Raw genomic sequence first — 17614 nt, forward strand, 5'->3', positions numbered from 1 at the left:
TTGATATCTGAGCAACAGAGAAAGGTATCTGCAAGAGAGGGACCAGGATTATGAATGGATTAGAAGCTAGGCCATAGAAGGACTGACTAAGGGACCTATATCAGTGAAAAAGACCAAAGATATGAGGCAGCATTTCAGCATTTCCAATTAATAACTAGGTGACATTCCTTCCGGCACAATAGAAGGGGTTGGATTTGAGGATCTCATGGTCCCTTCCAATTTGGAATCTGATCCTACAATGCTGATCTGTCAAAGAAGAATTTATGGCTCCTTCCTAAGATTCCCTGCATTAGTCAAGCATGAAACCAGTACAAATTTCCAAGCATTTCATAAATCTTAAAGATGTTCTTCACAACAATCCTATGAAGTAAATAGAACTATTGTGTCCATTTTACAAATAAGCCAACAAGAGGTCAAGTGGTTTGTCCAAGATCTCACTGCTTAGTGACAGAATCAGGACTGGAACCTAGACTTCAACAATCCAAAAGTAAGCTGCCTATAGCTTTCTGTCCTGTCCAGCTTAACTGTTATTCAGACCTCTCCATTCAGGTATATGGATCAATAATATGTTTGGGAAGGGGGAAAAAAGGCAAAGATTAGAAGGATATGAAATGACACATAAGGCAAGGACTGGCTTGGATGCTGGAAAGGGGTGCAGATAGTCCCAGACCAAAGCCACAACGGCAAAGAAACAGGAGATCGTACAGATGATGAGGCGGCCATCAATCAAACCAAAATTCTCCACGTACTTGTACTTTTCTAGAAGCACCTGAAGAAGAAACAAACACATAAAAAAAAAAAAAAAAAACCTGAGGATCTGATTAACAGAAATATTTCTTCTTTTCTTGTGTGTAATGTAAAATGCTTTTTAACATAATCAACAAAATGTTAGGGGAAAAGGATGTACAATGTTGAAATAACATATCTTAACCATTCTGGAAAGCAATTTGGAATTATGCCCAAAAATATAAAATAATATGAAACTGTGCATACCCTTTGACTCCGCAGATTACTGAGACTGTATGCCAAGGAAATCTTAAAGAAGGAAAAAGGATCCACATGTGCAAAAATGTTTGTAGCAGCTCTTTTTATGGTAGCAAAGAATTAGAAAATGAGTAGAGGACCATCAACTGGGGAATGGCTGAATAAATTGTAGTGTATGAAGATAATGGATTACTATTATTCTATAAAAAACAAACAAGCTGATTTTAGAAAAGCCTGGAAAGATTTACATGAATTGATGCTAAGCAAAATAAGCAGAACCAGAAATACAGTGTGCAATAATCAAATATGAAAGACGTGGTTCTTCTCAGTGGTTCAGTGATCCAAAATAATCCCAATGGACTTTGGACAGAAAATGCCATTTGTATCCAGAAAAAGAACTAAGGAGACTGAATGTAAAGCAATACACGCACTTCATTTTTCTGTTTTTTAATTTTTTCCCATGGTTTTCCCTTTTGCTCTGATTTTTCTCTCCCATTTTGATTCATAAAGTAATGTTGTAAAAATAAATAAATTGGGGCAAGATAGGTGATGCAGTGGATACAGCACCAGCCCTTTAGTCAGGAGGACCCGAGTTCAAATCTGGTCTCAGACACTTAACACTTAATACTTCCTAGCTGTGTGACCCTGGAGACAAGTTACTTAACCCCAATTGCAAAAAAAAAAAAAAAAAAAAAAAAAAAGATTTATTTTTAATACATTTTGCAACATTTTTTGTATAAATATGTACACATATGTTGTATTTAAGATATACTTTAACATGTTTAACATGTATGAAATTGCCTGCCTTCTAGGGGAGGGGAGGAAGGAAGGGAAAAGTTGGAACAGAAGTGATTGCAAGGGACAATGTTGAAAAATTACCCATGCATATGTTCTGTCAATAAAAAGGTATAATTAAAAAACAAACAAATAAAGAAAGAAATAAAAATAAATACATTATGGGGAAAAAAACATATCTTTCAAAGTAATCAGAATCATCAAATTATGAAGACAAGAACTTCTCAAAGTCACCTAATTTAAATTGTCTTAGGATTACTCCACACCAAAGTTGGCAAACTATAAGACTATGAAGCCAAATGTACAAGCTTCATGCTTTTATAAGACCTGAGAGCTAAAAATCGTTTCCACATTTTTAAAATGAAGTTTTAATGTATTTTTAAATGTAAGAACTATTCTTAGCTCAAGAGCCTTACAAAAACATAGCAGCCTAACACATAGTTTGCCACCCCCTTCTCTAAATTATCTATGGCAATTTAAGTGTTTAATATATTACTTAAGAAGTTCAGAATAAGTTCACATATTCTGATGCCAACCTAAAGCAATGTGATTCAACCATACATGCCTTGATGATGGGAATGAAAACATGAACAATACAATCCTTGCCCTAGATAGATCAGAATTTAAAAACAGAAAGCTGGGACATGTACATAAATGTGTATGATACAAGGTAGAATATAAAGGGGCAAAGCACTCTTGTAAAATTTGGGGAAAAGATTATCTTAAGTTGGGGAACCTACCCCCAAGGAAAAAGATAACACCTCAATTGGAACCATGAAAGAAAAGAATTTCAATAGATGGAAGGGGGTATCTCTTAGTTATAGGAGATAGTTTGCATGAATACATAGAGAAAGAATGGAACAAAATAAAAATTAGGAACAACTTATTTATTCCTGGCTGGAATCTAACAAGTATGAAAAAAGAACAGGGTAAATTCTAGAAAGAAAGAACTATAGCCAGAGAGTAACTGAATACCTATCTAAAAAGGCTTATTTGTAATCTCTCTTTTTTTTTTTTAATCACAGACTCTTCTGACAGGCTGGTGAAGCCTATGGACTCCTCAGAATCCCGTTTTTAAATGCATAAAATATATACTTATAAAGAAAACCAATTATATTGAAATAGTTACCAAATTATTTTAAAAGCAAACTGCGTTAGAAAGATTATTTTGGCATTCCTATGTCAAGGATGTACTGAAGAGAAGAAAAAACTGGAGGCAGCTAGACCAGTTGAAAGTTATAAAGGTCTAAACTAGGACGACAACTATGGGAATGTAACATTTTTAGACCAATTTGGGAACTCCACTATGATAAGACAAATCATCAACACACACACCCCCACATCCCCACACCCACACACCCCATTGAAGATAGATTACTGGTTGTCTACAGACAGGTATTTTAAAGGCTTTTAATTTTGAAAGGGAAGCCACAATGATGTTACAAAGAAGCAAATACCTTTTTGGCAGAATCATCCAAAGAATTTTTCACTGCAGATCCATCCCACTTGTCAATTTTTACAGGTTTATCATCAATCTTCCACTGTAACACAAATTGATAAGGTTCATATCAAAGGACTTGGTATTCAACTGAAATTAAAATATACCTCTCCAAGGTGTGTATAGAAGAGCTGCACCCATTTAACATATCTTGGATTGCTTGTTGTCTGGTGGGCGAGGAAGGAAGAAAAACAACATGAGGTTTTATAGGAGTGAATACTGAAGGCTATCTTTGTACATGTTTTGAAAATTAAAATTATTTAAAATTGAAAGAAAAAGTATATATAAAATGTTTATTCTTTGCCTATTGATGCTCTCTAAACTCTAGGGAAGACAGCAATTTAAAATGAAGTAGAAAGATAAACAATTTTCCAACAAAAAAGTCATTATCAGCTCTACCTTCTGATAAAGGGAATAAAAATTTTTAATGCTTTCTAATGCTTACTTGCTATTTCCTGCAACACACAAACACTGTACTGTAATACAACACAGACCAATTTTATTTTATTTTTAAAAATTCAATATTATTTTATTTTCAGTTGAGAATTCTCTGCCTCTCATCTCTCTCTCCCATTGAGAAAGCAAACAACAAAACTACTTACAAATATGTGTAGTTAAGTGAAACAAATCCCCACATTAGCCATGATTTCTACTTCTCCCCCACCCCTCACTACCATGCTTCAATCTGTACTCTAAATCCATCAATTAACTTTTTATAAGGAAGCAGATAGCATATTTTATCATTAAGTCTTCTGGATTTATAGTTATTGTTATTGTATAAATTGTACAAATAATTCTCCTGTTACTGCTTACTGTACCCAATGTCAGTTCATACAAACCTTACCAGTTTTTTCTAAAGCCATCCCCTTCATCATTTCTTATAGTATCAATTTCATTCATATACCACGATTTGTTCATTCAGAATTCTCCAGTTAATGGGCTCCTGCCAGTTTCCAATTCTTTGCCAACACAAAAAAAGCTGCTAAACATATTTGGTCCATATAGGTTGTAGATTCAATTGGATAATTTTGTGTGCTGTACAGGAAACCACTTGGATAACAATCAGACCAAATCAGAATACACATCATTATCTGAACACACACCAGGCTTTGTGCCTTTATTCCCTAAATTCATCCCTCTTCCTCACCTCTTCTGATAGTTTATTCATCCATTAAAGACATTCATCCAGTACCATCTTCTCGTGTAAGAATTCTCCCTGACTTAAAGACATCACTCCTTTCTATGAATTCTCAGAAGAAAAATCTGGGTACACATCCTGCTTCTGCCCCTTATTAGCAATGTGTCCCTGGACAGGTCATCCCCCTTCCTTTCTCTGGGACCTGAGATTCCTTACTTACAAAATGAGGAAATCTGGCAAGATGATGACTAAGGTCCCTCTCAACTATAACAGTTCATATACTTACAGCATCTTTTGCCTTATTTTCTTGTATACTTTCATGCTATCCATACTGTAACTATTTGTGCCTTTGTCTTACTATTTGTCAATAATTATTAAATGTTAGGTGAATAATGAAGAACATCATGGCACAGATAAAACAGGCAGTTCATACAAAATTAACTATATCTTAGAATTAGTGGTTTGGCTTTCAGGGGGACAAGAGTAAGAGTAGTAGGAAGGAATGTATAGTATTTAGCTTCTTGATTATCTGAAACTTAGATAAAAGAGTACTTCAATATTGTTCTGTAAGGAATGACCAGCAGGATGAATACAGAGAGGACTGGCGAGACTTACATGAACTGATGCTAAGTGAAATGAGCAGAACCAGGAGATCATTATATAGCTCAACAATGATACTGTTTGAGGATGTATTCTGATGGAAGTGGATCTCTTCAATAAAGAGAGCTAATTCAGTTTCAATTGATCAAAGATGGACAAAAGCAGCTACACCCAAAGAAAGAACACTGGGAAATGAATATAAACTGTTCGCATTTTTGTTTTTCTTCCCGGGTTATTTATACCTTCTGAATCCAATTCTCCCTGTGCAACAAGAGAACTGTTTGGTTCTGCACACATATATTGTATCTAGGATATACTGTAACCTATTCAACATGTAAAGGATTGCTTGCCATCTGGGGAAGTGGAGGGAGGGAGGGGAAAAATCCAAACAGAAGTGAGTACAAGGGATAATGCTGTAAAAAATTACCCTGGCATGGGTTCTGTCAATAAAAAGTTATTAAAAAAAAAAAAAAAACCAATGAATCTTGGTCAAAAAAAGAGTACTTCAAATAATAATTCCTCACAATTCAATTAAGTCTTAAGGTTACCAAAAAATTTCCCAACCCTTTTGGAAGGTAAATACAAAGATTATTATCTTTACATTATGGATAAAGAAATTGAGGTTCGGAGTCAAGATTACATTCTGTGAGAGATGGAAATAAAACTATAGAAGCCATTACAAATATGTATATAGTTAAACATCAAAATAAGCCGTGTTTCCCTCACCTATATTTTACCTAAGAAGTAGGATCCCAGCTACAAACATGGCTAATAACTATGATCCAGGGTCAAATGAAAAGATTTTCAACAAAGGGAAACCCAGGATCTCCTAGGGCTAAACATTCTATTTTTTTTTAAATTCACAGTTTCTCTCATTGACTAAATGTAGGGATAGAAACTTGGCAAAGATACAGTAGTGCTTTGCCATTTCCTCCTTCAGTGGATTAAGTCAGAGATTAAGTGGCTTGACCAGGGTCTTATAACCAGTGTCACAGATTAGATTTGAACTCAAGCACTCCTGACTACAGGTACAGTACTCTACTGAGTCATCTAACTGCCTCCTAGCAGATGAAATGGACAATAACACCAACAGCTAGCATTTATATGGCATTTTTAAGGTTTGAAAAGCACTTTAACATTAATTTAAAATTAATATTAATTCTTATGATATTGATAAAACACCACGAAGCAGGTACTTTTATTATCCCATTATAAAGAAATTAAGGCTGACAGAAGTTAGGGAATTTGTCTAGGACCATAGCCAATAAATTGACTCCATATAAGTACTTCAATAAGCACCTCAGACTTTTCTAAAATTATGTACACTGATTTCCATACTATCCAATTAAAACTCAAGAATTCTTTAGGGATCATCCCTCCCTTTTATTTTTTTTTAAAGTTTTTATTTTCAAAACATGCATGGATAATTTTTCTACACTGACCCTTGCATAGCCTTGTGTTTCAGATTTTCCCCTCCTTCTCCCCACATCCCTCTGTAGATGGCAAACAATCCAATGTTTATACATGTTAAAATATATGTTAAGTCCAATATGTGTAAACTAATTTATACAATTCTCTTGTTGCACAAGAAAAATAAGATCAAAAAGAAAATGAGTAAGAAAACAAAATGCAAGTGAACAACATCAGAAAGAATGAAAATGTTGTGATCCATCTTCAGTTCCCACAGTTCTCTCTCTGGGTGTAAATGGCTCTCTTCATCACAAGATTATTGGAACTGGCAAGGGATCACCTTACAAAGCCACTATTCCTATCTTCTATAGGCTGGTACTTCCAAAATGTAAGTTCTACATGAGAAAAATGCCTATGCTAGCAAAATATTCCCTCTTGAAAATCATTAATAAAAATGTTGATTACATGCATATTTTCAGTATGAAAATAGATTTTATTTCCTCTATTTTGTTACAAACATTCCTGCTATCCTTCATTCATCAGAGTTATTCCATACTTCCTCTATGGGATCTATCAATATATTTCATGTCCCAAATTGTTCTGTAACAATGAATTTGGGAAACAATGCTTTGAACAGATGCTAATTTGGAGTCAGAAGACAAATTAATTTTTAAAATTTCTAATTTGGAACTTTTAGCCTAGAGAAGTAAAGATGAAATTATCTCCAAGTATTTAAAGACACTGTCATTTAGAAGAGGGAAGCACTTTATTCTGCTTGGACCCAGAAAAGACAGTGAAGAAGAGTCTGACTATAACTATTAAGAGCCTTCTTCTACAGAACCTTATAGCTTATCTATTATTCTCCTTCTAACAAGATAGAGGTATAAAGTAAAAGTACTGCTATCCTCATTTGACAACTGAGAAAACTGAAGCTCAAAGAGGTTGAGCAAGTCTAGTAAGCTAAATTTCCTGACCCCAGGTCCCCTACTCTTTCCTTTACAGCCATAATGATGAGGCCAAGAGTGGTTCATAGTCAAATTCCTAGAAAAGAGCCTTCTAGTAACTGGTTCTACTTCCTGCTCTCCCAAATCCATTTTACCATAATTGCTCTCTCCAAGACTATCTCTGATCTTCCCTGTTAACTAAGCCCAGTGCTCTTAGTCCCCAATTTAATTGAACTGTCTTCAGCCTGCAGCCCTGCTGACCACCTTAGTCTCTTTTCCCTTGGCTTTTGTGACAAGGAAGACTTCTACTGCAATCGGGTTTTACCACCTATCTGGTCATTCCTTCCCACTTTCCTTTGTGCACTATCATACTATGTATGAGTTTATCCCAAGCCTCTGTCCAAGGATCCCCCTTCTCTCTCTCCTATTTATTTTGATAGGTTCATCAGTTGCCATCTCTGTGCAGATGACCCCTGAATCTATAAATCCAGGCTCAGTCTCCTCCTTGAATACCCATCCTGCATTATCAACTGCCTGCATCTTTAACTGTGTCTCAGTATCTAATTGGAATTGGTAATTCCCCCACTTGCCCCCTCCTCCAAATTTCCCTCTTTCTGTGAGAGCACTATCCTCCTTTGAGTTACTCAGATTAGCAACCTCACAGTCATTCCTCAGCAGTCTCTCCTTCGTCCCCTATACCCAAGACTTGCTGATTCTACCGCATCTCTGGCACCTCTTCTCATCTCTGCTCTCAAAGCCAACAACACAAGTCAATCCCTGAACTAGGTTATTATTTCTCCCCTCTCCAATATCCCCCTTTTCAAAATAATCTTAAAGGATAAATGCAATCACGTCATTCTCCTCTTCAGTGGCTCCTTAATGCTTCTAGATAAAATGCAAACTCTTTAGCCTAGCATTGCAAACCTCCACAATCTACCTCAACTTCCTTTCCCAGACTTATCTATTACTTCCTTGCATGAACCCTAGACTCCAGCTAAGGTGTCTCCAAACTTATAATTCATCTCCTTTGTTCCTTTTTCCAAACAGGAATGCAGTTAGTCCTAAACTTGCTTCTGAGAATTTTTCAAGATTCAGCTCAGGTGCCATCTCCTCCCTAATCCCTTTAGCCATCATTGCTCTCCTCTTCCTAAATCCACCTTATATTTAATCTACCTATTAAACTTTTCCCCCATATATTCTTCCCACCCCCACCCTTTGGAACATAAGGTACTTGAAAGCAGGGACTGCTTTGTTCTTGTCTCTATATCTCTTAAGCTTAGCACAATGTCTTGCACATAGTAGTCATGTGGTGTTTTAACTGCTGAAGTCTGTTTTGAAATATATAATGCCTATATCACACTACACCAATTCCTTTCAGCAATTACACTTCTCCAGTTGGTCTGTTTCAATACTAAAAATGCCATTATATGCAGTAACAATAAATGGCTGGAAAATACAGCATTAGGATGAACAGCAGGATAAGAATGAAGTGCTAGAACAGCGTGGGAGACAAAGTTAAATAACTCATGGCACTTAGAACATTAGAGTTGGAAGAAACCATAGAGATCATTTAGTAAACTCATTTCTTCTTTGACAAAGTTATCAGAGTAGTAAGATAGATCAGGGGAAAGCCACAGACACAGACTATGTGGATTCCAGCAGTCTTTCATACTCTCCTTGGAGTCAAGACAGAAAAATATTAATTAGATAACAGGTGAATTAAACCAGTTTTAACCAAGAAAGAATCATTAAGGTCAACTTTTAAGAGAGTATCTAGTGAAGTGCCCAAATGGGGCTGTACTTATACTTGTATAGTTCATAGTAAAAGTTGGATGAAGATATACAGGCACATTTATTAATTGTACAAATGAGATGGCTAACCCATAGTAAGAAAGTCATACCAATAACTTAGAAAGATTAGATGAATATAAGACAAATCAATAAAGTCCTATACATAGGCTAAGATTAAATTTTGTAAGGGGGGAGGGGGAGGGAGCTAGCTAAACAAAGATTTGTGTAAAAAAACTTTGAGAATATTAAGGGACCACAAGCTAACAACATAGAAAATGTGACCTGCCAGCCAAAAAACCTGTTCTCAGAGGCATTGTATTCATAATTAATAATAATTTAAATAGCACTTTGAGATCTGCAAAGCCTCTAATACATCATTTTACTTTCACAATAATCCTGGGATAGGCAAACAGACAGAAGTGTTGTGTCTTGTCCAGGGGCATTTAGCTAGTATATATGAGTCCATATTTGAACTCAGTCTTCTTGATTCCAAGCCCAGTACTCTGTGCTCTATGATACTACCTAGCCACTTTAGTCAATACTCTTTTTGTTTGGAGTACTCTATTCAGTTGCCGTTTTGCTATATTTTAGGGAGGACACTACAGCCCAGACTGATTGAGGGAACAGATGTTTAGCCTGGAGAAGAGAAAGCCTAAGAGACAAATGATAATTAACCTCAAGTATTTGAAATTACTTGGAAGAGGAATTATACTTCTTGTTCTTGTTCCCAGAAGGGAAAATTGCAAGCAATGGGTAGAAATTAGAGGCAGAAGTGTTTCTACTGGGCTTATAATTCCAAAGAGATTTTAAAGGAGGAAAAGGAACCCACATGTGCAAAAATATTTGTGGCAGCCTTTTTTGAAGTGGTTAGAAATTGGAAACTGAAGCCCATCAATTGGAGAATGGCTGAATAAATTATGGTACATGAATGTTATGGAATATTATTGTTCTCTAAGAAACGACCAACAGGATGATTTCAGAGAGGCCTGGAGAGACTTACATGAACTGATGCTGAGTGAAATGAGCAGAACCAGCAGATCATTATGCATGATAACAAGATTATATGATGATCTGATGGACATGGCTCTCTTCAACAATCAGATGATTCAAACTAATTCCAATTGTTCAGTGACAAAGAGAACTGTCTACACCCAGAGAGAGGACTGTGAGAACTGAACGTGGTTCACAACACCATTTTCTTTCTTTGCTATTGTTTGCTTACATTTTATTTTGCTTGGTTTTTTCTTGTGTGGCATGATAATTGTATAAATATATATGCATATATGGGATTTAACATATTTCTACCATGTTAACATATATTAGACTACTTGCCATCTAGAGGAGGGCTAGAGGGGGGAGGGGAATTAGAACATAGGGTTTTGCAAGAGCTAATGTTGAAGAATTGTCCACACAGTTTGAAAAATAAAAAGCTTTAATTAAAAAGAAAAAAGAAAGAAATTAGAGACAGAGTTCAATTCAACATAAGGAAAAAAATTCTTAACAATTAGCTGCTCAAAAGTGAAATGGGTTGTTAAAAGAGGTGATAAAAGTTCCCCCACTCCAGAAGGCTTCTCTCAGAAGTCACATAAGCAATTATAAGAAGTTGAAGAGAAGCTTCTTGACCAAGAGTAGTTTAGACAAGGTGACAAATTAGGTCATTTACAACTCTTGAGTCTCTGCAGTTCAGTGTCTCTGACAGCAAGAAACAGACTCAGAAAAACAAAAACTTGCTCAAAAACACATAGGGAGGGGCAGGAGGACCTGATTTCACAGCTGGCCTCAGATACTTATTAACTGTGTGATCCTAGGCAAGTCAAGGCAAACTCAATTGCCTGGCAGAATCAAAATGAATTGAATGAAATGAAATTAAGCCAAGAATCCAAGGCTCCTCTGGAGCAATGGAATCTTGGACCTCTGAGGTTATCTAGTCCAACCTCAACCACAAATGTTAATTTCATCTACAAGTCATCCAAATTCCATTCAAAGACTTTTCTTGATAGAAAAAATAAACTTGGTCTTTCTATAATGGTTTTTCCTAAACTACCTATTTTTCAAATTATCTCCAACCAAGAAAATATAGCATGGCACATTTCCAACAAATACAGCCCCTCTTCTGCTCCATCCTCTATCCTATTCGGTCTCCAAGCTTCTGATGCAACCTGCTTGAGTGATCCATCACTGGACACCTCTAAGTGAGACTCTAAATGGCAGAAAAAATGTCTCTTTGCATTAGCAAAGGAAGCTTTTACACTAATGAAATTAAGGGTCCCTTCAAAAAACAAAATAAAGCAAAGGCTCAGCACTGCAGGCAATGTTTTTTGTTGTTGTTTATTTTTTAAAGAGAAAAGAAATGACTGATGGCTGCTGTTGAGAAGTTTACAATCTACCGGAGAAGAAAAATAACTATATTGTTAAAGCAAAAAGAGCGCTGGGCTCAGACTTCTTCCACTTATTCAATGAATCATCTTGGCAAGTCACCTCACCTTTCTGAGAGGAGCTTTGGTTTTCCCCTCTGTAAGTGAGGCCTGACACTACTTTTATTTCCTTCCTCACAGGGCTAATATAAAAAAAAAAGTGTTTTTGTTAACTTTAAAGTGCTACATAATGGTATGAAATTACTAGTTAAGCTCCTATAATAACCACTCACATTTACAAAACACGTTCCTTCCAACAACCTTGCCATTATTAATAATCCTTTGACAAAGAAGAAAAAAGATTCCTGGAGTTAAAAAGTTTGCCCAGAATCACCCAGCCAATAACAATCAGAGCTGAGATCCAACCTCTGCTCCGAATTACAGAATTCCTTCCCATCTGCTACAATGACACCTTCTTTGAAAAAAAGTGTGCTGAACTATATTACTTGGGTTCCTTTCAAGCCTTGACTTATTCTAACTTAAAACTTGTATTTCCCTTTCTTACTACTAAGTTCAGCAACCTTCAGAGACAATAAACAGAAAGCCACTTTAAGGGACTTCTCTATTCTACCACATTCTATTTATCTTACAATCTTTAAATAGCCCCAACTGACTTCTTAAATTCAGTTCTTCAGAACAGAAAGTGACATCTGCAAATTTGCATCCCTTGTGATAGCCTATCAACTAAAAATACTTTAAGTATCTATGATAACAAAGAATCCTATCTCCTTAGACATCAAAGCCTCTTTTCACACCTTAGTTTATGAGTTGCTGTGATCAGAAAAATCCAACTCAGCAGCCAATCCCCTGGCAATCTCTATAGTTGGGCTGGACCTCAGATACTGCACTAGTTCACTAACAGACCAATATTCAAAGCCTTCCAAGCTAGGCAAGACCTGTCAGTCACAGTCAATGTCGCACTGGCACAGTATACAATGAGCCAAAAAAGTTATCTCCATACTACAAGGAAGTTTCAAGAGGACTAAACTGCCCTACAACAATAATAGGATGCAAGAGCTGGCCTTACAAGTTCCTCTAGTCCCGGAATTATTATTTTTGCCCCAGACTCCATTAACAATCTTGTGAAATCTATGGATTCCTTAACATTTTTAAATGCATAAAACAAGTGGAACTACACAGAAAACCACAAGCTAGCTGTAATAAAAATGTAATTTGTTTTCCATTCAAGTTCATGGGACTTCTGAAATCTATCTATTCACCAGTAGAGGAGATCAGTCCTAAGCTCTCTTCTTATTTCCCTTGATACTACCTTCACCTAATGATCTTATCAGCTGCCAGGGATTTAATTACCATCTCTATGTTGATGATTTCTCAAATCTACCTCTCCAGGTCTAAGGTTCCTGCGGACCTCCAATCTCACATCTTCCAAATGCTCTAAGACTTCTAAAATCAGATGTCTAGTAGCAGACATCTTAAATTCCATATCTAAAACAAGACTCATTAATCTTTCTCTCTAAATCTTTCCCCTATCTACAAACTTCTCTATTACTGTCAAGGGGGCACCATTCTGTTTTCCAGATTCACAACACAATATCATTCTCATCTCACAACCACTCCCCATATTTCCAATCTGTCATAAGGGCTGTTGATTTTACTTTTGCACATCTTACTTAATACGCTTCTTTTCTGACATGGTAGCAATTTGCTCCAAGCCTTCATCAGCTCATGCCTGGCCTATTACAGTAATCTGCTAATGGGTCTGCTTACCTTGTCTCTCCCCACTCCGATACTCTCTCCAATCAGTCACTAAAGTGATTTTCCTAAAGCTCTTATCTGTCTTTCCCTACCCCAATAAACTGCAATGGCTCCCAATCATCTCCAGGATCAAAAACAAAATCTTTGCTACTTTTCCAGTTTTCTAGTCTTCTTACACCTTACTTTTGCCACCACATACTCTTCAATCCAATGACAGGGTCCTCATTTGCTATTCCACAAACAAGACACACTATCTCCAGGCCCCAAACATTTTCTCCGGCTGTTTCTGGTTCTTGGAACTTTCTCCTTCCTCATCTCAGCCCAATATATTCCCAGGCTTCCATAAAGCCCCAACTACAATCCCACCTTCTACAGGAAGCTGTTCTACCCCTTTTAATTCCAGTGCCTTTTCTCTTTTCTTTTTTTTTGCTGAGGAAACTGGAGTTAAGTGACTTGCCCAAGGTCATACAGCTAGTGTTAAGTGTCTGAAGCCAGATTTTAACTCAGATGTCTCCTGATTTCAGGGCTGGTGTTCTTTGCACTGCGTCACCTAGCTGCCCCCTCTTATTTCTTTTCATTATGTCCTATATCTTATATAAATCTTGTTTGGAAGTATTTGTTTGCTTTTTGTCTCCCCCAGTAAAAGGAGAGGACAGGGATTGTCTTTTGTCTCTATTATTATCTCCAGCACTTAGCAATGCCTAGCACTTGGAGGTATTCTGTTTATTGAGGACTCCCCTTTCATGATGTGTGCTGATTGGCAGCCAAGGCAGAGGTGAGTCAAATAAGTTGTTCACAAATACACCAGGGGGTGGAAAATTAGGAAAATAACTCGCATCAAAAACAGGACTGTCATGCATTAAAGTGGGTGAATTAGCACAAGGACAATTACATGATGGCTTTGATGAAGAATATAAATGTCCCATTTTGGATGAAATAGTTGATGAGTTAGAAAATAAAATGAAAGGTGAAGTTATTGCTGATTATCATGGCTATGACTTAATCCCCAATGATTTCATATAGTTTTTTTGGTGCTTCAGACAGACAATTCCATATTATATACAAAATTTGAAAACAAGAAATATAATGTAAAGAAACTACAGGACAATATTCATTGTGAAATTTTCCAACTTCTTTTTGAAGAAGCCATGGCCTCCGAAATGAAATAGTACACTGGGTGCTCAGCAGTATACCAGAAAACTAGAAAGTAATTTAAATCAGATAAGGAAATGAATTAAAGAATGGATGAAAGATAATATTTGAACCTTGAGGGCAAAGCATAGACTATCTAGGCTTACCACCTAATGGTTATATTATTTTCTTCTTGTCGTCGTCTCCCTTCACATGCAGTAAAAATTAAGATAACATACACCAATTTCATTATCCAAGACTGGTGTAGAAGTAACAGGTTGATAATCTACGAGGTTGAGTTATGGCTGAATAAATTTTTTTCTTCATGAGAAAACTGGAAACCCCCAAATACAAAGAACAAGATATTAAGGACTTTTTAAATTTAGGAAACATTCAGCATTTTCATTTAATTTGGTTAAAGGCTAAAGATTAAACAAATCTGAGAAAACAGGGGAAAAAATTTAATACCTGACATACAAAAAATAAATGAAGGAGAAATTGGTGACATATTAATTTACTGCTTAACTAATATCAATGTTGTAAAATTACATGAAAATTCATGTGATAATGCTGTGCCACCTTATAGTTGGTAAAATTTGAATCCAGGTCTTCCTGACTCCCAGTCTAGCACTCTACACCAGTGGTCCTCAAAGTGTAGTCCAAAGAATTGTTGGGGTCTCTGAAACCCTTTCAGAGGGTCTAAAGTTCCAAATTATTTTTTATTTCTAATACAGTAAATAGCTATAAATATAACTCATGTGAACAAAAACTCTGAACAGATCCTCGATAATTTTTTAACAACATGAAGATACTGAGAACAAAAGTTTGAGAACTACTGCTCTACACCATAGCTAACGCTTTAAAAATTATATCAGCTAATATTTACATAGTATTTTAAGGCTTGCAAAGCATTTTACACAGTTTCATTTGATCATCACAACCCTGGGAAGTAGGTGCTATCATTAGGCCTATTTTACGAATGAGGAAATTAAACCCCAGATAGGTTTAGTGACTTCCTTTCCTGAAAATGTTTGAGACAGGCCTTTCAGACTTCCTGCAGTCTATCTACTGCATTATCTTGTTTTCTCAGCTCTGAGGTTCCCTCAAGAGTTAATGACTTCAACTTTCTTCAACTCAGTTTACTGATTTGTAAAAAGAAAGGTCAGGACCCAATTGTCCCTAAGGTTCCTTTCTAGTGCTATCAGTTACCCTTAAGGTATACAGACAAGGCAATGTTCCTTGGACACATCATGTGGATTTCTTGGGAATCTCCCTCCATCATCTAAGTCTTATCCTTTGTCCAATATACAGCACAAATCCCCCATACTCTGTGAAGCCTTCCTAAATCACCAGAAACTCAAAGAACCAAAGAATGTTAGAATTGGATTGGCTTCGGGAATTTCTCCAGCATCTTTAGTTTTTGGATGAAAAAAATGAAGGAAAAAAAAAAAATGGCAAGTCAGTTGTCTAAGACCAAAAAGCTAGTTAGTGTTGACAGAGCTGAGTCCAGAACCTAGTGATTCTTGTGGAGTCTGGCAAAGAGTTTTTGGATTTGGAGTCTGAGGCCAAAGCTCCAATTAAAACTCTATTTATTCTTTAGGTAAACCACTTAATCTTCTTGAGCTTCAGTTTCTTCATCTGTAGAAGAGACATGGACTAGAAAAACTCTAAAAATCTAGACCTAGGCTCTTTACTCACCAAATTATGAGACGAAAAGGAACTTAGAGGTTACTTAGCCCAATCCCAACAAGAACAAACCCAATAAATGGTTATTCCACTTGAAAACCTTTACTCAGGGCACTCACTTTGAGTTGTTCCTTAAAAGACATTCTCCCTTAAACATTCTGGAACTTTTAAAAATATCTCCATGAAAACACATACTAATACGTGTGTATTTAAGTATGTGTATATATGAAGTATTATTAATCGCATACTCTCCTAGCTTTCTGGGTATGTATGTGCACATGTGTACATATATAAAGTTTTCTATTCTAATTTCCTTTTGACAATAGGAAACTATTATTTATATACTTCTGAATATATTCTTTTTGAGATTTTCATGACACATCTTTCCTGGTTCTCTTCCTGTCTGACCATTTCTCAGCCTCTTAGGTTCTTAACTGTGGTATACTCCAAGGTTCTATCCTGGATCTTCTACTCTCTTCAGTTCTTCCTTGGTGAGCTCATCAGCTTTAACAAGTTCAATTGTTGTTTGTACCTCGTTCTCGAGGCGGACTATGACATCAGGGAAGTGATGCCATGACATGCACTGTATTGGATTTAAGTGAGGGAGGGCTGGGTAAGGTCACCTGCCTCACTTTGTCCTTCAGAGCTATTTGGGTCCAGTGGCCAGATATACAGATCAGGAAGATTGGAAATGGATAAAATGGGAGATTCTGGCCTTTTTTAAGCTAAGGTCTTCAACAGGTCTGAGTATGACTGAGATCACATCTATTCAATGATTAAAACTAGGTAGCATTTGAGGCAAAGAATCTCCTCTTTAGCCTACCCTCCCCCCCCCAAATCCAAATAAATAAATAAAAGAATTTGAATCTGAGAGGGGAAGACTCTCAGGTTTCTAGTCAAAGCAGAAATGACTGCTATTTACATTCAATCTGAGTCAAACAGAACCCAACCAAATACCAAGTGGGATGTGGTTTAAAACCTATTGGTGGACAATTAGAAACAAATTGCTTTAGTTTAAGGTTTGGTCCTAAAGAAAAAAATCAAGCCAATAAACCCAAGATATCTTGAGAGAGTTTAGAGATACAAAAAAAGAAAAAAAATGCTTTTAAGAACACCTGTAGAAAAGGGTGTGATACCCTATATGGACAGAGGGACAAAAAGAGGTGGGGAGAGAGAGGAAAGGAGGGAGAGAAAGAGGAAGGGGGGACAAATGGAGAGAGGAAAGGTGGAGAGGAAAAAAAGAAAGGAGGAAGGAAAGAAAGAAAAATTAATGCATTATTATCTCTACATAGATGACTCAGAAATTATTTATTCTGCCTTGGTTTCTCTCCTGAGCTCCACTACTATATTACCAATTGCTTATTGGACATTTTCAACAAGATATCCTGTAAAAATTTCAAAATCCACATTTTCAAAACAGTACTCATTATTCTCTCCACTCACTCCATTTTTGACCCTCTGGATATTACTGTAGAGTGCGCCAACATAATTCAAGTCACTCAGTTAC

General features: G+C 36.4%; 1 protein-coding gene and 1 pseudogene across 1 annotated transcript in view; one reads left to right on the plus strand and one right to left on the minus strand.

The window, feature by feature from the left end:
* SPCS2 (signal peptidase complex subunit 2) overlaps positions 1-17614 on the minus strand; it is a 28492-nt gene that overhangs the window by 8214 nt on the left and 2664 nt on the right. The window contains exons 2-3 of the mRNA XM_051987112.1: positions 3237-3320; positions 609-769 (exon numbers count right to left, since the gene is read on the minus strand). Of these exons, the coding sequence (XP_051843072.1) occupies positions 609-769; positions 3237-3320 (245 nt within the window). The remainder of the gene's footprint in view (positions 1-608; positions 770-3236; positions 3321-17614) is intronic.
* On the plus strand, positions 5620-14553 carry LOC127553442 (adenylate kinase isoenzyme 6-like; annotated as a pseudogene).

The sequence above is a fragment of the Antechinus flavipes genome, chromosome 3, assembly GCF_016432865.1.
Source record: "Antechinus flavipes isolate AdamAnt ecotype Samford, QLD, Australia chromosome 3, AdamAnt_v2, whole genome shotgun sequence".
NCBI lineage: Eukaryota > Metazoa > Chordata > Mammalia > Dasyuromorphia > Dasyuridae > Antechinus > Antechinus flavipes.